Source organism: Ixodes scapularis, unplaced genomic scaffold (assembly GCF_016920785.2).
Source record: "Ixodes scapularis isolate PalLabHiFi unplaced genomic scaffold, ASM1692078v2 PGA_scaffold44__24_contigs__length_19508400, whole genome shotgun sequence".
Lineage (NCBI taxonomy): Eukaryota > Metazoa > Arthropoda > Arachnida > Ixodida > Ixodidae > Ixodes > Ixodes scapularis.
This window is the reverse complement of record NW_024609873.1, coordinates 18838980-18862207: the sequence shown is the minus strand read 5'-3', so window position 1 is coordinate 18862207 and position 23228 is coordinate 18838980. Positions and strand designations below refer to the sequence as shown.

Genomic DNA, 23228 nt, shown 5'->3' with positions numbered 1-23228 from the left:
CAGGAGACTCGCGCCAGGCAGAGCTAGCCTGGGATACTCCGGCAATTTTACGCCACTGCCCCAGTGTCGACGTCGTCTTCGTCACACTATATATATATATAGGTCACATTAAGCGAATAATATTGGTCTCTGTACCTTTGGCCACAATGCCACAGAAAGTTGACCTCAATTATAGAATTTTATCTCCGTCATTGAGCTACCCAAACTGTGTCTTCAGTATAAATTGTAAGTTCAAAGGGGCAATTGAAACCTAAATAATTTTTCCGTGAACACCTTCCTAAACAGTGAGATAGAGTTCAAAGGGACATATCAGTAAAAGAACTGATGAAAGAGGGGACAGACGCTGTCATTATTCATTTCAATTCAAACCTTAAATCCAAGTAGAAAGAAGCCGTCTGAATGAGGCTCCTACTCACAGGCGGTACAACACAAAACAAACTCGGTACCACCTGTGAAAAGCACCGTCAATCAGACAGTTTATTTCTATGATACGTTACTTGCATATGCATAACAGAACTTTTTTCTTGCATGCTTTTTTTTATAAAACCTCAGCTCATTAAAATTCAGTATAACAACCGCACCACCAAAATACATTTTTTAAGAGTATTATCGCACAACGTTCATTGTCTTATTTATACTAATTTGTTTACGCCAAGAAGCACTCAAAAAGAACCTGTATACTTGTGTTGAAAAAGTATCGAATGTCAAAATGACTGAAACTGATTAACCTTCAATCTCGGCATTGTAGTTGAAGGTCGTACGTCACCTCCAAGCATACTCAAATTTAATGCCCTCCCCGCAAAAAAAAACAACAAAAAAACGTAGCGCTCAATGCATGCTTGCACTGAGCCACCGAAACCAGTGGCACCTTTGGAAGTGCCATTATACGGGCCATCTTATATTAGCCTTCAATATAAGAAGAAAAAATGTGAAAATGTAAAAGTAAACATCTTCGACGGAGATTTTACTGGTTAGGAAGAATGACAGAGATTTAAATTCCTAATGACAGTTATAATGCCAAACAGTATTCCGTACCTTTCGCGAACAACTCGGTCCTATGGTCATGGGTGACCGTATGCCTGAAAATAGTGCGCAAGTATGTATGTATCCTACAAAACTCGCCAATGCTCCTCCAGTTTCAAAGATATATTTATCCAGAGACGCCGAGCATGTCCGAATATGTTTGATTCGTCTTTGTTTCATTACTAATTCCCCTTAACACGCCAAGAGCCTCTTTTAAGACCCGTAATCTCGAGCGAGTGTTAGAGAGAAAAATAATATAAAAAAGGGACGGGAAAGATTGATGGCACTTTGCGTAAGCCCTAATTCCGGTGGCTCACGCTAACGAAGTGCCACTGGCGCAACGGTGTTTGCCCACGACCCAGAAAGAGACGGTCTACCTGCGCACCGATTATCGGAGAATTTAAGGGATAATTTCGCTTTCCTAATCCCCTGGATGGAGATTGTATAAACGACGCGCTGGGACAGCCTCTTCTGTGAATAGGCTTATGCAACGGAGCGAGATACTTGTTTTTAAGCGGTATCGCTGGCCGCTCTATATCGACCATTTTTTTTTGTCGCTTGTTGCTACTCACAAGGTAGCTAAATTTACTGGAGACACAAGAGCAATAAGCCGGGTTCTCGTTCCCTACCTGGAATTGCCATCCCTGATGGGCGTCCGGAGATAGATGAAAAGGAGGGGGGGGGGGGGGGGGGGGCACATTTGCCCCAGTTATTGCTTCGTGGGGTACATGGTCAACGATATATTTTGATGGCCTACTCTAATCATTCCTACTCGTGACGTGAAGGCCAGGATTAGCAGATGCGAACGACAAGTTCGATGGTGCCTGTATCAATCACGGGGGAAGCTTGGAGACATCTCGTTCTTAAAACTAACCCTGTCTAAGTTGCCTGTGTGACGTTACTCTTACTTCCGTTGGTGAAAGCAGAATTGTGTTGCGAGACTTTCTATATTAAATACCTTTCCTCAACTAGAACATAATACGACCGGAGGACTCCAATCCCATTAAAACATTATACTGCCGGTTTGGCCGATCGTCGCTTAACAGAGCTACGCATTTGCTCCGTAGTTCAGGGGCTTCTCTCATCTCAGGAAAAGAAAATTGGGTACACCTTCACCCTTAAAAACGTTCTGCGGACGCCTTTTCTTGTGAGGTCCGCGCAACAATATTAGTTTGGGATGCTTCTCACTTTACCCTTGTATACTAGAACGGAACGCCACTGGCCAAGAAGCTCCTTTGTTGTAGTGTAATTTCAAGGACAAAAGCGAGCGTTCTCTTTCAATCTCTACATCGCAAAACTTAATAACGTAGCTGGGGAATCACAGTACCCTCCAGTTACGACATTTGAATGTGGTTAATAGGTTGGACACAAGCATTACCTGAGCACTCGATTGGGGTTCGTAATAATGAATAGCTGGACAGACATTCGGGTAGTGACCCATGTCCTATCGCTGCAAAGGCGACAATAACCGAACCCTAATGTCTGGAATTCAGCGAGTGTCCTGCGCTTTGTCAACCCCAGCGTGTCGCGATCAGCATTGCGGCATATAATTGACTCAGATCCCGTGGCTGATCGTTCTGGCTGCGAGTTGAGGGGGAGAAATCTGCTGCGCAATGTGCAGAAATCGTAGATTCGCCCATTGAACCCAGTGACGCACTGCTCATCAACGTTACTAGAACACTCAGTTGGGAAACTTTTCACTGAAACCTTGGTCGCTATCGTCCATCAAGACCGAGCTAAGCACGTTAACAGCGCGACCATTTAGCGACAAGTTGAAACATGAAGTGGCCTTATATGGCTACTATATAGTCACTGAATGTTCCCAGAGTACCGAAACTCTCAGGCTCGAGCTGCCAAGACGGCGGCTCAGTCTTTTTTTTTTTTTTTTTTTTTTTTTTACTGTGGTCACCATGAGCTTTCAGGAAGCATGTTTTTCCGTAAAAGATAATAGGAAAAAAACTCTTTTTGTGAGAACGTTTATTGGAGATTAGTACTAAATAACAGGCAAGTGATGTTTTCTAACATTTTTAGTTTACAAGGTTTTGCGGCACAATTAATATTGTTCTAATACAACCATGTTTTACGGGTGATTTCAGGTAACGCGTATCGACCTGGGCGCGTCCTAATTTTGGAAGTAATTCGCGGCGCGTCCGCTTGGGAGAGGGAGTTGGCATGGCAGAAACCCCTTCTATTGTATAAGTTTCGGCGCCAAAATGGCGAATTGAAGCCAAAATAGAACAGTCAGAGAGGACGCTATTCAATGCGATACTCCAGAAAAAATACAAGCAGTCGTGCAGTTTCCCGAGTGGCCGCTAGAAAAATGGCGGTGTTGCGATCGACATTAGCTCGGTTCTGGAGTACGGATCGGTGCCACTTTTTTCAGGGCAGGCTCTATGGCAGTTTTACCACTGAGTGGTTATTGCAACGTTGCTGCTCATACACCATACGAAAGACACTCTGCAAACACGAGTCACCACAGTATCGGTAGTTCGAATGCCGTGTGCCAAGTTCTTCTTTGAACTCATTGCCGTACCTCATTCAAAGTACTGATCTCGCGATGACTCGCGTTCGAATCTGTAAGCGAATTGTCTTTTGTATAATGTGTGAGAAGTGTGACCTCGGCTTTAAGGATATCTGCTCTCGGATTATTTTTGAATGCTGGCACCAGTATAGGCGTGCTATTGGGCAGGGGATTGAATTATAGAGGCAATATATCGAGCTTGGTGTCCCTAAAGTCCCCACAAAAAAGTGTTTGCGAACACAGCATAACAAAAGAAATTGAACCTCGGCGTGCACGGTCTGGGCATGAGCGCTTCTCTCTGACCAGTGCTTTAGTCGAACGAGAAGCGGACTTCGAGCCGTCATTTCCGATTTCTCGGATCAAAATTAAACAAGAAAGTACGGTTTGTTTTCCCCACAGCTGAAGCATACCACTATGGCGTGACTGTACGATCTCCTCCCCAATACTCCTTTCACCGCTAAGCTTAGACTGCAGTCAAAGCTACAATCGCGAGCTAGCCCGCAATTCTGGCTGTGCGACATGCATTTCTAATGCGAGCACACGTTCTGCAGAAGAACGCTTTAAAGCTAACGACCTCGAGCTCTCGTGCTTGGGGCATTGGTTGCAGTCTCAGATAGAGGGTAAATGGAGACTCGTAGACGTTTTCAGGCAGCTGTGCATGGGCGCCGCCAAATCCGACCTTCAGTTTTTGTTTCCTCTTATTTTGGTCGCTTCACTTCATCATTGCGAGAGCAGGACAGGTTATTGCCACTTTCGGTGCTACTCTATCCTCCTCCCTAGCGTAGGCCTTTGTGGAGACTCGTCAACGCACGCTTCAGTGTCTCCGCAACCCGGTAAAGAAAGAGAAGGTCGGCAATGGAGGCTCAATTTGGCGCTTGATTAAAACCTTTATACCCGGGTTACACTACCATTTTAGCTGTCATTCAGCCAACGACAGTTGACTAAATCGCGGTCGGCTGGAGTGACACGGTGACGCCAACTGTCATTGAGCCGCTAACGATCATTGAGCTCGACTGAGCTGGCCTCCTCAGTTATACTTGATTTCCCCTTATTGGTTAGCAGATCGAGCAGCCACGCCTCTAGGGGCACGCTTCAGCAGTGGGACAACATACCGTATTTTCTTGTTTGTTTTTGATCAGAATAATCGAAGATGAGGATTCGAAGTCCGCTCCTCGTGCGACTAAAGCACTGGTCAAAGCGAAGCGCTCGCGCCCAGCCCGAGCCATGCGAGGTTCAATTTCTTTTGTTATGCTGTGTTCGCAAACACTGGTCTGCGGGGACTTTAGGGACACCAAGCTCAATAAATTGCCCCTATAATTCAATCTCCTGCCCAATAGCACGCCTCAAGCTATACTAAGTATAGTTTGAGTCAAACTACGTAGAGTGTGACGAGAATCACCTCGCATGGGACTGTCCAAAGTACGATGAGGAGGGAACGAAAGCCCTGGACGCGCTAGACCAACAACTCCGCCCTACCTCTTTCGAAGCCTGGTGTCGACCTGAGGGAGAAAGGGACAAGCGCGTCGCGGTCCTGTCCGGCCTGCTCAGTTACCTGAGCGAGACCGAACTGGACATGCACATATAAGGGGTTGTTCCCCCACGGCGGGACCACAGCTGTACCGGAGTTATGTAAATCGCCAATGTCCCGCCTAACCAACTATCTCTAAACTTGCCAAAAAGTTGACTGCTCTATTCACCAGTGTCAATAAACGTCTTTTCGCTTACTCACTGTGGGGAAAACAAGCTCGATAAAACACCCCGTATAAGGAGTATTGACTGGGCGCCATATTTGTGGGTGCTGTCTAGAGCGCATGCTCAGAACGAGCCCACATTAATAGGCTGCTAAGACCGGCAATCTTGAGGGGGCGGAATGCACGTTAGAAAAGAACTGTGGAAGCTCGCCATCAGCACGCGCTCAGCAGTCGCGCACACAGTTATGGCCACCAGTGAATACTTCCTTTAGGGAATATTCACTGGCGGCCATAGCTGCGTGCGCGACTGCTGACCGCGTGCTGACGGCGAGCTTCCACTGTTCTTTTTCAGCGTGCATTCCACACCATGAAGATTGCTGGTCTTAGCAGCCTATTAATGTGACCTCGCTCTGAGCATGCGCTTTAAAGGGCACCCACAAATATGGCGTCCAGTGAATACTCCCTATAGTTCGAACTCCTGCCCAATCAAGCTACAAGCGCGAGCCCCTTGCTTTAGGGCACATCTCGGCGTCACAAGCTATTGTGCATTAAGGACAGCTGCCAACGCTATGAGATCGCACTTCTAGCGTTTGCTGCGGTAAAACAGAAGGTGAAACGGAGTATAACTGATGAAAGTTCGCACCTATAGAGCTAAAAATAGCGGCGTGCGCCACATCCCAGCCAACGGCCAGGGCTAATGCCATTAAATAAGCTACGCTTCAGGGTAACGATACCTACCCATTTTGTGGCTTAAAAGCATGGTTGCCAGTTAACTAAGCTTTATCTGAATTCACGGGAGACTCTTATCGGTCCTCCTCATATGTTTAAACAGTTCGCGACAGAGCAAAGCAATATTACAGAAGCTTTCTAACACACAATATAATGTTGAGCAAGTCGTACTCTTGAGTCAAGACGATCTGCAGTTGCGTCTGCTCTGCACAAGCGCCAAAATGGCGACTCCCCAACGATACCGAGAAACGGAGTGGCAATAGACTAAGCGTAGCTCATTTAGTGTATCTAGCCAGCGCTAGCGAAGCACTTAATATTGCGGAAGATTGGGGAAGGTATCTAGAAAGTATTATAGCAGCAAAATATTGTCCAAAGACGTATGATTCGGGGCCAGAGCTGGCTCTAGAAGGATTACGGCAAGTCGCGGAAGGCAAAGCTCGGCAAGGACGGCCATTGTGATGTTGGTACCGACAAGACTTTCCTTTTGTCTCTCTTCCTTAAATTCGTGTGAAACTTTCTTATCATCGTTTCTTTACTCTAAATAAAACAAATAAGTTCGTTTAATCTTGTTTTGAACGTGTATACTTATGCAAAGTGGGCATATAACTTATTTATATAACTTTTTTTTTTGTAATGTGACGTCAGTTTTCGTTTTGTTTCGGTTTCCAGCTGTGTGCCTTGACGTGCCTCTCAACTTGGGTTGTTAGCTCAACTTGGGTTGTAGCTTGTACCACCAGACAACTTAGTTGAGCTCAGTGGCAGTTGAGAGATGTCAACGATCGCGCTTAATGACAGTTCAGAGCGCTAATACAACTAGGGTATTATATTGCCGCGCGCGCAGCTAGCCAAGTAGGTAGCGCGCGCGTGGCCTAACGGTTATCGCGCTTGCCTCCGGACGGAGAAGGCCAGGGTTCGATTCCTGGCCGCGGCTTCACATTTTTGTTGACAGTGTAATTTGATGTTCTGGTGAATTCAAGAAACGTCTTGCTGATTCGAGGTTAGAATGTTCCCCGCGCCGAACCTTCCACGCCGAACGATCCAGAAACCCACGAGGGCACATAAGGGATTCCGCAAGGCGAGCGGAGTCAGTCTCGCCCCAGCGTTCAACTCTGCTGCCACGCCGACTTCGACGCCCGCGACGCTCTATTATTATCCTTTTGTACTCTTTTATTTTTGGCACAAGTTCGCCACATTAAACGTTTATTTCTTCCTGTTTATTTCCTGTTTTTTTGGTCACCACCCGTGACAATATCTGAACCTGCATGACGGCGATTAGCGTGTTAGCGTTTATCGGGATCTCATAGGCAGGCATAAGAAGGATATATGAAACACTTCAACTCACTGGTTTCGAGCAGAAGCGGCGGCAGTGCCGCCATAAGTTAATCGAGACGAGTTGTTGGGTGGTCGCGTTTTTATCACTGCAATTCGCTCATTGCAAATTTAGTTTGTTGCAAATTCTCCCTCCATAAAAACCTGGTCATCCTTCTTTAATTTAGATGCCATGTAGCACTTTCGTGTGTCGTTGGATGATTTCGACTGTATTAAAGAAACACAAAAGTGTATAAAGACAAATTATCCGATAGTGGAGCCATGCTTGATGTGACAATTTAATTTGCAAGGAGTGAATTTTATCATTTAAAAAGGGGAGATGTTATCGTCACAGAAAAGACACTGGCCTGTCTTGCTAGCACCTATGTCTTGGAAGGACACTGTAACGCTTGGTGGCATCCTATGCGAAATTCGTTCCCTTACAAAAATTATCAATAAGCTTCTATCCTGAAGTAATCCAGTAATTTAAGAGAATACATTTTGCTAGAGTAATTGTAGATGTAATCGATTATTTCTTTTTCGAGTATCATGTGTCAGATTGCAAGCACAAAACAGGTGCACTCTATAGAGCAGCGCTGCATGCAAGCTACATAAATCCGGGAGCTCCTATACTCCGTTCACCCTTAAGCTGAGACTAGAAAGCTCCGCCTTCAGCACGAGCTCGCTGGATTCCGCAGTGCTTTGGTTGCGCGTGCCTGCGCATTCACACTTGTGTTAGCAAGGGCAGGAAGCTCGGGCTAAAGGCGGAGCTCCTAGCCTCGCTTAAGGGTGAACGCAGCATGTACAATACTTGGCTTCGATATCTACTAAAGTGAAGAACTAAAGAAAACAGGATATGGTTCGCCTTTTGTTTCACTACTTCCTCTAAGTTACGAATGTTTACGTCCGAAATGAAGACGCCCCTCGTCGAGCTCGAACTCTACGTGAATGTGACCCCGAGCAACTGAGCGAGTCCTGCCGCTACTTCCTTCTCCTCGATCAATCAGCCGATTCAGAAACGAAGAACGCGCGAGCACACTTTAACATCGCGAAAGCATATTGGGATTTGCATCACCAGTCGAGTACAAAGTGCATTTCAAGACCTGGAAGAAGCCATTCCGCCTCAACTCTTCCGCGATGCACGTTAGTGCCCTTTAACGAACGTGCAGTAACCGTATAGTCGCCACCTAACGTCTGGCAAACAGGGGGCGGCTTTCTTCGCGAAGACCCGAAGGCCTTCCTGCCGGGTTCGTATCACAGAACAGGGCCGCTCTCGGGTGGCATCTCTAGCGCTGATCCGATATCACTCAGCATTGCAGCGAGTGCGCCGAGTGGACGATCGATCCGCTTCCCTGGCCAAACCCCCCTTTATTCCCACAATAGTGGGAATCGATGGTCCCCGTGCGGCGGCCTGATAGCGGCGGTGGTGAGACGCGTTGCCAGGTCGGCTGAAAGACTGTCTGATTGTTTTCACTGGAAATGTGGGCAAACACTACGGAGACCTGCCGTCAAGTATCTTTCAACTGCAGTAAATTGCGGAAGTAAATATTCGCGTACTAAGTCAACTTATGAAGAGTTCGAGGTCACCGCTACTGTAGTCCACAATCTTTGCAGAAATAGGATGCACAATCAGTTCTTGGGGCTCTAAATGCTTGCCACCGGCTTGTTATTCGCCCCTCTAGCCCGTCGATCGCCCTCTCGCGGACTAAGATGGAGCCAGAGGAGTGGGGACGGCGGCGGAGACGGTGGCAGGTATTGTCAGCATTAGTGCTGCTGCTACTGCGTTGTTCTGATCGGCGTGTTCATGAATAAAACAATATAAAAAACGAGTGCGATAAAATATAAATTAATTTGTTTCGGCTCCGCGACTTTTAAAAATCAACATGCTCATTTTCTTAACGCACGTCGGAATCTCCCTTCCCTGCTTTATGCGTCTTCTGCCCTGGCCGCTTCGTATCTAACGAAATTAATTTTAGCACACTGACCAGCGTCAGCAAGCAGGGGCACGGAAAATTCTGGAGAATGTATCACCGTATTTTCTGTCATCTTGCAACTACCGCTCCATTATCTATAGGCCGTTGGAATCGCGAAAAGACAGCGAAAACTTAAGAAACGCATATTGTTGCTTATTATGATCACGCTTCTTGCTTTGTGATTTGTTCTTCAGTGTTCTTGTAGACTGAGGACGTAGTCTTTGCTGCAGAGCTATAATAAGATACCCGGAACCGACCGCTCCCTTTGTTTCTTCTTTTTGGTGACTCTATATAGGGTTCTTGCCAGTCTATCAAGACCTGAGACTTCAAAGGTTATCCTCATCTGCGTTCGTGACACGCAATTTTTCTAAACGAGTCGAAAATCAAAATGATGAACGTGTCTAGATGTATGATCTTGGTTTGACGCTTATCGTTCCAGTTTGCGGTCATATCTGTGTCAACTCATGTCCTTGATGCTAATTATCTGCAGATAAATTGCCACCACATAGAATGCAGCAGTAAAGGAAGGCTCTTTCCGAGGTATCTTAAACCACTCTTGCAAATCAATCTGTCTGACCCCTGCGTGGAATTTCAATGGCCGACCACGGTTAACTTAATAACAATACTCTTTACTTCAAGTCCTTGAGTCGCAAGAGGCAAGGAAGGAGGGGGGTGGACGACGTTAGGCAGATTTTGCTAGATGAGGCGCCGGCATCCTTGTGCAGTGCTTGGTAGTAATATAAAAAAAAAACTATAAACGTAATCATTCCGATAAATGTGGAGATAACAGAATGAGATGTGCGTGAATTACGCATCCGTTATCATTTTTAACGGAATGATTTAAGTCGGTTAGGACGAGTTGCACGCACGACACACTAATGAACTATCAGCGTTAATAAGGATGATCGAGACAACTTTAAATTTATTCGAGCCTGCGATGTTTGGTGATCACGAGGGGAACTACACTTCGTCGTCCGGAAGTCAGCGGCATGCGCCAACAGTTGCCAGTTCCACAGGCTTCCCTCGGCCATATTTAGTCCATCTGCCTGTGCTCCCGTGGGCTTCCTCCTAGACGCGCAAAGAAAAAGCAGCAGGTAGCGGACCGCACGGTGCGGTTTTCGATTGCCGCTGCGCCAGTGGTAAATCTCACTATTCATGATTTAGTACAGATTGTTATGACCGATGACATATGCGTCTGTATCATTTGTATGCGTACGCATTGCCTGCTATGAGCTGTGTACGCTTTATGTTACACTCGAGGGTAACGCTTTTTACATAAAATCTAACCAGTAAATATATTTTGTGTTAAAAAAACACACACAGACAAAAGAAAGGCATCAACAACCCATTATATAGCACAGTACAAGACAATCACTGAACAACTAATGAAAGAAGAATCCATAGTTACTCAATAGTTAATTAAAGCATCCCGTAAAAACAAAACAAACGTACATGCGGTGACGAGTTGTAAAAGAATGTGAAGGCCGCCATGGCTGCGTCCACGCACTGCTGCGAAAAATATTGTTCAAATCAGAGTGCTAGATGAAGCGACAGGGAAAATCATACCGTGTCTCCTTCTTAGTATTCTATCAGGGACTGTTCTTTTGTCTTCCCTATCAGGATTCGACTTCCCTTTTTGTCCTCGCCCTGTGGGAAGCCGTTGTCTGTGATCGCTGACGAGCGCGATCCTTTGGGGCGATGGTAAGACTCTGTGACGCGTGAAGATTCTCAGTCCACAAGACGGGTCTATCGCTCTGGGGTCAGTTGAGTATCGAGCCTTGCTGGTTGATATCTGCACTGCTATTTATATTAATACGCCGAACTTGTGCGTACAAATTTAAGATCTCGTCCAGAACAGGAGGACGACTGATACGAAGCATGCGTGTCTCTGCTGCATTTATGCCCCGGTGCGTTCAAGAATGTTCCAAACCAGAACACACAATGACAGCCGAGCATGGGCTGGCACTTTACAGAAGAGTCTAGGGACTCTAAACTAAAGAGCAGGACCATGTACCCGGGACATCGTAGCCGCCTGCGACCCTGTCAGCAGCGTGGCGCTAACCAATCGCAGACGACGCTAATGTTCGGTCCTTTGGTCCCGCTTGGTCTTACCGTATTGCTTTTGGCCCCAGAATTATAAAAAAAAAAAAAAAAAAAAATCCGAGACGAGCTGGGCACGAATTCCTGTGTTCCGCGCGACCCCCAGCCGGATGAGTACACAACTCCGCTACGCGCGCAACAACCTTCATTTCAATATCAACTTCTGTGCGTGATGAAGTCCGCGGTCTCAGTCCCTGCTTGATTGGGTGATTGCCTAACTAGCTAAATAAAGGCACCGTTAATTCCTTGCCATAATTCGACACTTTTAGACAAATATTGTATAATCAACAGTTTAATTGCTGTTTAAAATTCTTGCTTTTTGTATAACTAGGTTCATCTTAAAGTAAGAAGACTATCAAACTGCGTAGCGCTTTTTTATTATTATAATTACTTTTTCAGCCGAGTGGGCCGAGAGGAAGCATTACGGCGTTCGTGCAGTCGATGATTGAACTGGCTTAAGATCAACTGAACACTGCGGGTTAGAGTTTCGTTTTTCATTCCCGGGGTACAGATTGGGGGCAGGGTCGGAGTGTTCATAAAGTCAGAAAAGCTCATGCCGGTAGTCCTTTAGTTTTTAATTTTGATTTCTGGAGTGATATTGCTTCCATCAATAGTGTACAGATGGATGGTCAAGCTATATAAAAACAGCCTTTTTTTCTACTCTTTGACGCTCATAGAAAAACAAAAAAGTTACGACGTCCATGTTCAGTTTTCTATATTGAAGGGCAGCCACCGAGTAATCAAGACAACTCTGTATGTTGTAAACTCTTGTCCAGATTGCGAATCCCTGTACACATTGGCAACTTCTAGGTTCGCGACGGCCATTCCAAGGAGTTTAATGTTTCCCAAGTTCGTGGTTTGAAAAATATCGAAACTTGACTATAGAAAGAAACATATAGTTACTCGTATAATGCCATTTGCCCACTGTTTTTACCGAACTTCAATTTACTTCAACTACTTCCTTCCCGACCAATTAGTTAATGAAGCATTTGGGGCCCATTTGGTGCGTCATGTACCTCCAGAAAACCGGTCACAAACATTTTTTGAAAAAAATAATAAATGCTACTGAACAATTGAAAAAAAAATTCCTACAATGTTTCAACGCTGAAGTATTCTGCATAAAAAGAATTCGTGAGTAGCTCTCGATGCTGTGTTGTTCGAGGCAACGCACGATTTTCGCATCATATACGAAGCCAATAATTTCGCAAGACCCGTTCAGATATTTATCTTTAGCCACTCATTTTTTTTTATTAAGCCAGAAGATACCTTTGTATTCGCAAATCAAGCTATAAACATGACCCTCAAGTGGCAGTGGAATGGCGAAGCCTTGCGGAATGGTGTTGTTTTGCCACTCCAACTTTCTGACAGAACTACCAAAACACCGCATATAGAAAATCACTCAACTTCACCTATTCGCTAAGTTGAAAAGGAGATATAATGAGAATTGTGAAAGCAAGCTAAAATATATTATACTTTTTTGTTGTAAAGTGGCAAACAAATTTAAGTCAATGAACCGAACCCGAGAATAATGTTCCGAGCTTCCCAATCTGCAGACCATGTGACCTCATGGCTGCCGAATGTTTTATTATCCGTAAAGTTTGTAACTGCTAGAATGCGTGTTTCATTAAAAGACACATGCAATTTTTCGTTTACGTTGAACAAAGTGGTGGAAACTCGAAACTATGAAATATGTTGTTCTGATACAAAACGTGTGCTTTTTCTTGTCAAGAGCTGCACGTTTTCCCACCTAAATTATAATAGCGTTAGAGGCGCTGCTGTGCGGCGTCTCGCACCGCAGAAGTAATATTAAGAAAGTATTTCTTTATCGGCTTTCTATTAAACCAAATGGCGTAGTTTCTAAATGGTGAAAGTGAGACGCGCAAAGGGGAGGCCAATCCCAGTGCAAAACATGTCTGGAATCCAAAAGTAAATAAATTGAATGAATAGAGTGAATTAGTGAATGGATAAATAATGAATGCATTGCAAACTATACGTGAACAACATTTTAAAAAATACCAGGCCTCAGTGAATCCTTTCGGGTTGTACCTATTGCCCCCGGGTGTAAGTTTCCCGGACTTAGAAAACCCTGATTGAATAATACAATATTTGAGACTCGTTCCATTTGTTCTAGATAAGTCACAATAAATACACTTTTAAAACACACAACAGTGACATATAAGGCTTTACAAACTAAAATTTAAAGATCATATAATGCGTGCTGCTTGCATACGCAGATTATTTTTGTTCCTCCTGGTGCACTCTAAGAAATGCCTGCGCGTCTATTTACCCGCAAAACACCCAAAGATCCAGTCTCTGTGACCTACGAAATGAGCTCAGCGAATGATTAGGCGAAACATTAGTTTAAATCTAAAAAGGAAGTCTGCGCTGTGGCATTACGCAATGCGAAGCGTCATGCTTGCATTGCTTAATGCCATAGCGCAGACTTAATTTTTAGTTCTAAACAGGTGTTCCGTCTCTTCATTCGCTGCGCTGATTTCGTAAATCTCAGAGATTGGCTCTTCGAGTGTCTTGCGGGTAAGTAGCCGCGCAGGCATTTCTTAGAGTGCACGCATTAACAATATAATGCGATATATTGTAACGTTTCCTGAAACATAGCCATTCAGAACGTTCGCTTCCCGACACCGGTCAACATACTGGGTGTCAAAATTGTCAAGTAAATTGTGTTGCGCGTTTGTTTAGACAATAGGTTGTAATTCTGCTTAAGGGGTCGTATCGTGTAGCAGTTGTAGATAGGAAGTTTAGGCAGTTTAGTACGGCTGCTACACCGGGGTCTATAACTTGAATCAGACAGTCGACCCTATTGCATGCTGGTATGTTGCTCACCGAGAACGAAACGGGCAAAATTAAGGGCAGTATTTCAGCTTTCTGCAGTAAGAGCCTTCTACGGGCTCCGAGCCGCGGCGCGCTGACACACTCGGCCACCAATCCACCCAGTCGTGAATTAAGAAAAAAAAAAAAAACTCAAATTAACTAAAGTAATTCAGAAACAAAAGATAACTAACTTCTGAGTGCATATAGTTATTCAAATAAATTATTCCCCAAACGTTTCCCAATGTACTTCATGATTTACGAAGGTCTCGCAAATAATACTCACAGCTATAGAAATTGGCCAAATGTAACTAACTTTTTCTGACAAATGTGGTAACTTACGAAACTGGTAAACGTCTAACGCACTAAACTTCTTGTAGATGTTTCGTCTGATTTTGATTGTAAGAAGGCAGATTATATTCGCAGACTCGCTAGCGTTCTTATATTCGCCGGAAACATTTTTTTAAAATTAATAACAGATTGGCGGTTTAAGTGCAATGGGTGAAATCATTTTGCCTGGACCTCCTCAAATCACTCGGAATGCCTATACGCATAAGACAGTTCTTGCGTTTAAGCAAATTTCTTTTTAAGGAATTAGGAAACTGTTTGTGATTTGAGACTCTGAAATGCTTCTTGATATAAACGTCAACTTTTCAATCCGAGCTTTTGCTTGGTTTTGGCCGGTATATAGAAAACTGACGTCGCACACACTCGTAACGTTCGCTTAAATAGCAGGGACTACTGCAGAATATATTTCCGCGAGTAATCCTGCTTTCTATGAGTGGTTCTTATATTTTCGTATAAAATTGTTTACTTCTAAGCCAGAGCAATGATTCCTGAAATATTAAATGTTGAAGTACAAATGACTGCCATTGCGTAACTATCAAAATAATGGCCCCGAAAATGTACTCACTGCCTTCGTAATGTTTATTAAAGAAACTAGAGCTTGCCCCGAATTTTTGGATGATTGTTGAATTGGTGGAGCCTGTTAAAGACCCCAGAGTAGCAGTCGAACTCCACATTCTGAATTTATTCTCTACTAGGGAGCAAGCCAGTCAACATAATTCACAAACCATACCATATCATGTCTAAACATTAACGTTTGATTTACACCATTCTTTGCTTTGATATCACATCGAGGGGACAGGATGGGCAATATCTACAATCACAGGGTGAGTACAACTTGACAGAAAAGTCTATTATAAAAAAAGTATGCTTTTCACGCTTATAATGGATAATTTTATTATAGTTTTGTTACAAAAACCGTTGTCGAATGCTCTTCAAAAGTCTGTGAATATTGCATCTGTCTCCTTAAAAGAATGGATGTTAGAATGAATATCGCTGGTTCATTTAAATAGTTGTGTAACGCGAGAGAACTATTTACAAAAACCGTGCTGATCAGAAAGAAAAATTTGTTACTATTTAAATGAAAAAAATAATAATGTGTTTTTTAAGTACGCACAGAAAACTAGGTTGTAAAATAGGCCCGCGCTTACTGATACAATTCGGATAATCCAAATAGAAGATGGGGACTTTGCTATATTCAATGAGACGGCATTTGGGAATTTGAAAAAAGATCGAACAACACAAAAGTAAAAAAAAAAAAAAGAGAAATATGCAGCATACTGCGCATTTTTATTAATTTTTTTTAACTATTTAACTTAAGAGGCGTATATTTAGGTCCACCGCAAGAAAAAATATCGCATTAAAGAAACTTTAGGCACGCAAATCGTGGGGAAGAACACGGACAGTGAGGGCGCCGTGATCGCGCTCATATTTTAGTGCGTGATTGCTTCAGCCGGTGGCAGCTAACAAACAAAAGAAGACGAGCGCAACGAAGATGCGCCTTTGGCGTTTGATGGGTTCCGTCGAATTAAAGGTCCGCTTGCGGTCGGACTTGGAGTAAAACGGAGTATAGAGGTTTCCTCTATACTCCGTTTTACTCCAAGTCCGACCGCAAGCGGACCTTTAATTCGACGGAACCCATCAAACGCCAAAGGCGCATCTTCGTTGCGCTCGTCTTCTTTTGTTTGTTAGCTGCCACCGGCTGAAGCAATCACGCACTAAAATATGAGCGCGATCACGGCGCCCTCACTGTCCGTGTTTTGATCAGCCGGTGATATAGCAAACGCACAAAGACAACGCGCGCCGCGAAGATGCTGCACTTTGGGCGTTGCTTGGACCTTGGTGAGCTCCATCGGTGTTTCCCAATACCCGTACTTTAGTCTTGCGGCGAATAATATTCATTATATCTAAATTCAAAATATCCATTGATAAAATGCCAGACGAAGGTTATGCCGAAAACGAACATCCAAATTTTCTATGCATGGTCTCCAATGGATTGACGTCATTTGTTCTATCAGTCGAGCATGCAATTAAAATAAATATATTTTGTGCTTTCCTTTTTTTTGCTTTGTGTGCTTCTCCTGCACTTATTTTGCACCGGCACACTTCGTGTAACCCAGTCGGAAACAAGATGCACTACCCCCTTATTACAACTTTTGACGACACGTATCCGGCGTTGCCAGTAGGACTTCTAATATCGAATTCTAAAATTGTATATTTTTGCGATGAAAAAACATTGGAACTTGCAATTTAGATGACTGGTGCCGATAAGTCTATTAATGTGTTGTACAAGCTTGGGGCGAATCGGTGACTAGAACTTTTGCCAGACTATAACACACTCCGTTTCGCATATAAGTCCACAGTATCAAAGTGAACGCCAGAAGGTAAGGTATCAACGAAATATTGACAAAATGCTTGAAAAAAAAAAGAAGGCACCCATGTCAACATTTTGGAGAGGTAGGGGATTGCCGAAATTGGGGCGTCCGGGTATGCATGCTGGCTGTAGGACCGCTCGTCGAATGAAAATTCGTCCTGGTTGCGGGTGTATTTGTCACATAGGGCAATTCGTCATTTGGCAGTTCGTCACAATGACAACCCTATTGGAAAACTCCAATATAAACAGCGTATTATGGATATTGGTAAACAATATCTTTTTATTGTATTGCAATACAATATAGACAGTGTATTGGAAAACATTACATTTATTGTATTGTATTACAATAAGGATTTGTTATGGGATTCCAATATCCATAATACGCTGAAAATATTGGAATCCAATACCGTATAAACCCTTATTGGATCCCCATGTTTCGTATGGGGATCCAATAAGGGTTTACGATTCCAATATACTCAGCGTATTATGGATATTGGAATCCAATATATTATATCGGCTACCAATAAAACTATATACGAGTTGGAATATCACGTTCAGCGCAACATTTCTCTGCAACCCAGTCTCTTCTTGTGTGCATTTCTGAGTGATAAATTAAACAAATGTTGCTGTTGTGAAATTGTGAATAAAGAAGCAAAACACTGGACTTATCCATACCAAATATATTTAACATATTCCTGAACTGGAGGATCTGGCATTTACTGCAAAAGAAAGTTAATTGTTTAGGACTCTCATTCAAAAACTTGATGTTTGAAAACAGAATGTGAAATCCTCACCTTAATGAAAACAGCACCTGCCAGCTGTAGTTATATAGAAACTGCAAAATAAAAATTTGTGATTAGTTCGCGACAAGTAGCAATCCTTCACCAAGCGGGTAGATTCAAAATTATGTCTGCGTTTGATTGTGGAAAAATAAGCTTCAATGCCACTGCCACAGGTCATTCTGAGCTCGGTCAATTAAATATATGTATCCGCTCGTCTGGCTTCACTATTCCTGCTTCGCACCTAACTAGAGTATCTGGAATGCTCACCTTTAAGGAAAAACGAACTGGTGCTTGCTTGCTTGTAGGCCGTGGAAACTGGAAGAGAGATTTGCGGTTAGTTGCGTCCAAGTAGCAGTTACTTTGAGTAGCCACGTAAAGTACACTAAGTCTGAAAGATTCAAAATTACAGGCGCGGGACATAGATATCCTCTTGCGACGTAACTGGGCACGTGTCAATGTCGCCCGCTTGTATTACAGAAAAATAAGCCTCATTGCAGGAGCTCCCAGTCGTTCTGAGCTCCGTCAATTAAAAATGCTGTACCGGTCATATGGCTTCAGTATTCCTCCTTCGGGAATCTGGAATTCTCACCTTTGAAGAAAAGCAAACTGGGACCTGCTAGCTCTTAGCCTGTGGAAACTGCCAGAAAGATTTGCGATTAGCTGAGTCCAAGTATCAATTTCTTTGACCAGCCACCTACAGCACACTAAGCCGGATAAATTCAAAATTACATGTGCGTGACATAATATGCCTCTTGTGACAAAACTGGGCACACGTTTTGTCGCCTACAGCAACACTGAAGCCAGACAGACAAGAGGTACGGCACCTTTAATTGACGGAGCTCAGAACGAGTAGGGACGCTTTCACTGAAGCTTGTTTTGCTGCAATACACACGTGTACTGCAGCAAAACAAGCTTCAGTGAAAGCGTCCCCAGTTGTTCTGTCAATTAAATATGCCGTACCGCTTCTCTGGCTTCAGTATTTTCATTTCATTTCATTTCATTTCATTCATTGATACTGTCAGCCCTTGCACAGGGCTATTACAGGGGTGGAGAAAAAAAAAGGACAATAACAAACAAACATGTACGCTTACACGCAAGCATACACAAAGGTTACAGACATATTGAGAGGCTTCGTCATTTCGACAGTTTACGAAACGAATATCACTTCGTAGTTGTGAAACATTTCTTTACACAAGCTGTAGTGGTTTTAGTTTGTAGCACATACAATAATATCACTGACACGGTCCAGAAATTCATTTAGCGACATAGATGACACAGCAGAATCAGGTAATATATTCCAATCTTTAATAGCCCTCGGAAAAAAACTGTACTTAAAGCAATCGTTTTTAACAGATGGATTAGGAATGTACATGCTATGACGATGTCTTGAGGATTCGGTGGAGGAAATTTCAAAGTACTCGGATTTCCTTATTTTTACGCAATTATGAATAATCTGAAAAAGAAACTTTAACCTTTCATACTTCGTTCTTGATTCAAATGTAGGAAGATTGGCAAGTTCACATAGTTTTGTGGGGGAATGAACGTGGCTGTATTTATTAAAAATAAACCTGGATGCGAGTCGCTGGATTTTCTCCAGCTTATTGCAATTTGTGACGGTATATGGGTCCCATACAATTTTAGAATACTCGATGACGGGTCTTACCAGTGTCTTATAAGCTAGACTTTTTATTTCAGGAGTTGCAATAGCGAGGTTTCGTCGAAGGCACCACAGTGCTTTATTAGCTTTGATGCATACGTTATCAATGTGAGTGTTCCATTTTAGATCAGGAGTAAATATTAAGCCTAAGTATTTATGTTCTTTAACTCTCTCCAACTCAGCACCCGCAATGCAATAATTATAAGCCAAAACATTTATTTTTCTCGTAATAGACATGAAGACAGATTTTTCAGGATTTAGCACCATTTGCCAATTTTGACACCACTTTTTAATTTTTTCTAAGTTACAGTTTAATTCGACTTGATCAGCCGATGTTTCAATTTTATTGTAAATCACACAGTCGTCGGCGAATAGTCTGATTGGAACCGAGATGTCATTGCGCAGATCGTTAATGTAAATCAAAAATAAAAGAGGACCCAAGACACTGCCCTGGGGTACGCCTGAAACAACTGGGGACATAGTGGATTTGCTACCCCCAACTTTAACGTACTGTTTCCGTGATGAAAGATAAGAGGAAAACCACTTCGTGATGGCTGGATTCTTAAAAACAGCACTGATTTTCAATAGCAATTTGGGGTGAGATACTTTGTCGAACGCCTTTGCGAAATCTAGGAATATTACATCAGTTTGACCACGACAGTTTATCCTTTGAGAGAGATCATGAACAGTTTCTATGAGCTGGGTAGTCGTGGAAAGACCTCTGCGGAAACCATGCTGCGATTTAAATAATATGTCATATTTTTCAAGGTAAGCCAGTAGATGTTTAGATATGATATGTTCAAGGAGCTTTGAGCATGTACTAGTAAGGGAAATGGGGCGAAAGTTACAGACGTCATTAACACTACCGCTCTTGTGGATGGGAATAATTTTTGCTATTTTCCAAGCGCTGGGAAAAGAACCGCTACTCATAGACAATCTAAAGATGATAGTAAGGTATTTAGAAACCCACTCAGCATACCTTTTTAAAAATTCATTCGGAATTTCGTCTGGACCTGGGCTCTTTTTTGAGTCGATGTTAAGTAGAAGGTTAAAAACTCCTTGCTCACTTATATCTAAGTTATTGATGGGAGGATTGTTGGAAGAATCACTAAAGCTTGGCAAATTTCAATCATCGTTGGTGAAAACGGATGAAAAAAAAGTGCTAAAATTTTCAACGCTCTGCTTTTCATTTTTTGGGTCAGAGGCACGCTGCTGGAACTTAGCCGAAGGGTTGACGTACCGCCAGAACTTCTCAGGTGCCTCGCTAAGGAATTTTTTAAGTGTTATACTATAAAACCTTTCTTTAGACACTCTAACTAGACGCCTCAGCTCCCGACTCAATCGCTGAATGCAAGTTTTTTTTTCTACACCTGTACCATGTGAACTCGCTCGTCTCCGCTTCAGTTGTCGTTTTGCGTGGATTATTTCCCTTGTAATCCAAGGATTTTTGTTCGCGATTTTTTTAGGGCGCTTTGGTATAAATCGCTCAATACACCGTAACGTCATGCTTGAAAAATAGTCCCATAACGTGTCTGGGCTAGCATCTGATTGGTAAAGAAACATAAAATCATCAAACGATTGTTCAAGGCAATCAAGTACGCTTACATCATCAGCACTTCTAAAATCCAAAAACATCTTTCTTGAATGACTGTGCGATTTTTCTGGGGTAACATTCAATGAGACGAGTACCATCCTATGATCGGATAGGCCTTCTTCGGTTTCACATTTCGAAAAATATGGTTTTAAACTCTCGGAAACAAAAACTAGATCTAAAATTGTTGACGTTGTTGAACATACTCTAGTGTAATCTGTTACCACCTGGGATAAGTTATAGCAAAATACAAGTTCTAATAATTGATCGCAACTAGCTACTTCCGCCGTTCCATGAGAATATGATGACCAGTCAATCCCAGGTAAATTAAGATCTCCCAGTAACAAAATGTTGTCTCCGTAACGTAAATTGGAATCCATGTAGCCCCTTAGTTTTAACAGCATTTCAACTGGCGAATTCGGGGCTCTGTACACGCCACCAATATAAACTGTACGGTTATTCAATTTTGTCTTGATCCATAATGCTTCTACATCCCGTACTTCCTCAAGGACTTCAAATTTGATGTTATTTTTAATCATAATAGCAACTCCGCCTCCCCTTCCCTCTCTATCTTTTCTTATTATTGAATAATTCGGTGGAGTAACTTCGGAGTTTAAGATATTTTCATGAAGCCATGTCTCGGTAATTACGGCCACTTCAGGATCGTGCTCTAGCATTATGCTTTCGAACGCGTCAACCTTGTTTGCAATACTTCTGGCGTTTATGTTTAATATTTTAAAACATGCTGAATCATTTTGTTTTAGTCACTCGTTATTTGCTTCCGGTGGAACGCGACACTTGTATCTCTAATTGCTGACTTCATTCCAGGCGTACAGAACATTGTTAAGCCACAGCTTATCAAAGACTAGATTGACTTTGGCACCGTTTTTCCTCTCCTCTGCGGTTGAATTCCACAGGTTCTTTCGAAGCTCAACAACCCTCTTGGAATAGTCTTCATTGATGCTAATTTGGGTACCTTTAAGTTTGACACAGTTTTTCATGATAGCCATTTTCTCTTTAAAATCCCCAACTGTAAGTATTACAGGGCGATCTCTACCAGTCATCTTTTTTCCAAGTCGATGTATACGTTGGATAGAGTTCAGTTTTTGACCTAGTATAGCGTCAAACACCTCATTGTTGATTTTCCTCATTAGTACATCCTCGTTTTCAGAAGACTCTTCCTTAATTCCCCTTACGATAACGTTATTTCGTCGTGAACGATTTTCTAAGTCATCAATTTGTTTTACAAGAGTATTTATTTCGACATCGTAGCCACTAACAGAGTTTTCAAGTTTAGCAAGCCTGTTCTCAGTTTCACCTACGCTCTCAAGTTTTTTTTCTATCGCAAGTAGCCTGTTTTGCATTTGTAGCATACTTTCTTCCGAAGAAGTCTGTTTTACTTGTACCTCAGTAATTTTAGCAAGGATCTCCTTTTGTGTCCGAATCATATCATTAAACATTTCTTGCGTAATAGGCCCAGGGTTTTCCTCCGCATCTCCAGCTAGTATGAGCAACAGACCTGCTACAGAGAAACAATCGCGTACACAAGCTGCAATTGTGTGTGGACACGGCAACACAATCAAACAGAGGTAATCGCTGTGAAAAGCATGTTTTCTATCACCAACCTGCATGAGTAGTGGTACATTAGGCGACATCATCACGGCTGGGTTGCCGTGTCCACTGACGCCCGCAGCCGCTTGCGTTTCCTTTAGAGGCAGTGGTGGCGCTGCTTCTTGAAGTTCTTCTGACGTCATCGTGCCCGTGAAGGGTGCGCTGTAGATGTTGGCCACGTGTAGCAACTGCAGATGAGCGATGTCAGCGCGATATCCGATAGGCGATGAAGACGACGTTTGGCCCGAAGCGATGAGTAGGCACCAAGTGCAAACCTGCATGAGTAGTGGTACATTAGGCGACATCATCACGGCTGGGTTGCCGTGTCCACTGACGCCCGCAGCCGCTTGCGTTTCCTTTATAGGCAGTGGTGGCGCTGCTTCTTGAAGTTCTTCTGACGTCATCGTGCCCGTGAAGGGTGCGCTGTAGATGTTGGCCACGTGTAGCAACTGCAGATGAGCGATGTCAGCGCGATATCCGATAGGCGATGAAGACGACGTTTGGCCCGAAGCGATGAGTAGGCACCAAGTGCAAACCTGCATGAGTAGTGGTACATTAGGCGACATCATCACGGCTGGGTTGCCGTGTCCACTTTGTATTGCTGCTTCAGAGCAATCTAGAAAATCTAGAATCCTCACCTTTGAACGAGAATGAACTGGCGCCGGCTAACTTGTGGGCCATGGAAACTGCAAGA

General features: G+C 43.3%; 1 protein-coding gene across 1 annotated transcript; it reads right to left on the bottom strand.

Moving 5' to 3' along the window:
* Positions 1-21729: 21729 nt before the first annotated feature.
* LOC121837517 lies at positions 21730-22842 on the bottom strand. Its single transcript, XM_042293129.1, has one exon. The coding sequence runs from the start codon at positions 22840-22842 to the stop codon at positions 21730-21732; it is 1113 nt and encodes a 370-aa protein (XP_042149063.1).
* Between the last annotated feature and the right edge of the window lie 386 nt (positions 22843-23228).

What these genes read in the sequence shown, in the direction of transcription:
- LOC121837517 (XM_042293129.1), bottom strand. Translation starts at nt 22,842, where the DNA reads ATGATGTCGCCTAATGTACCACTACTCATGCAGGTTTGCACTTGGTGC.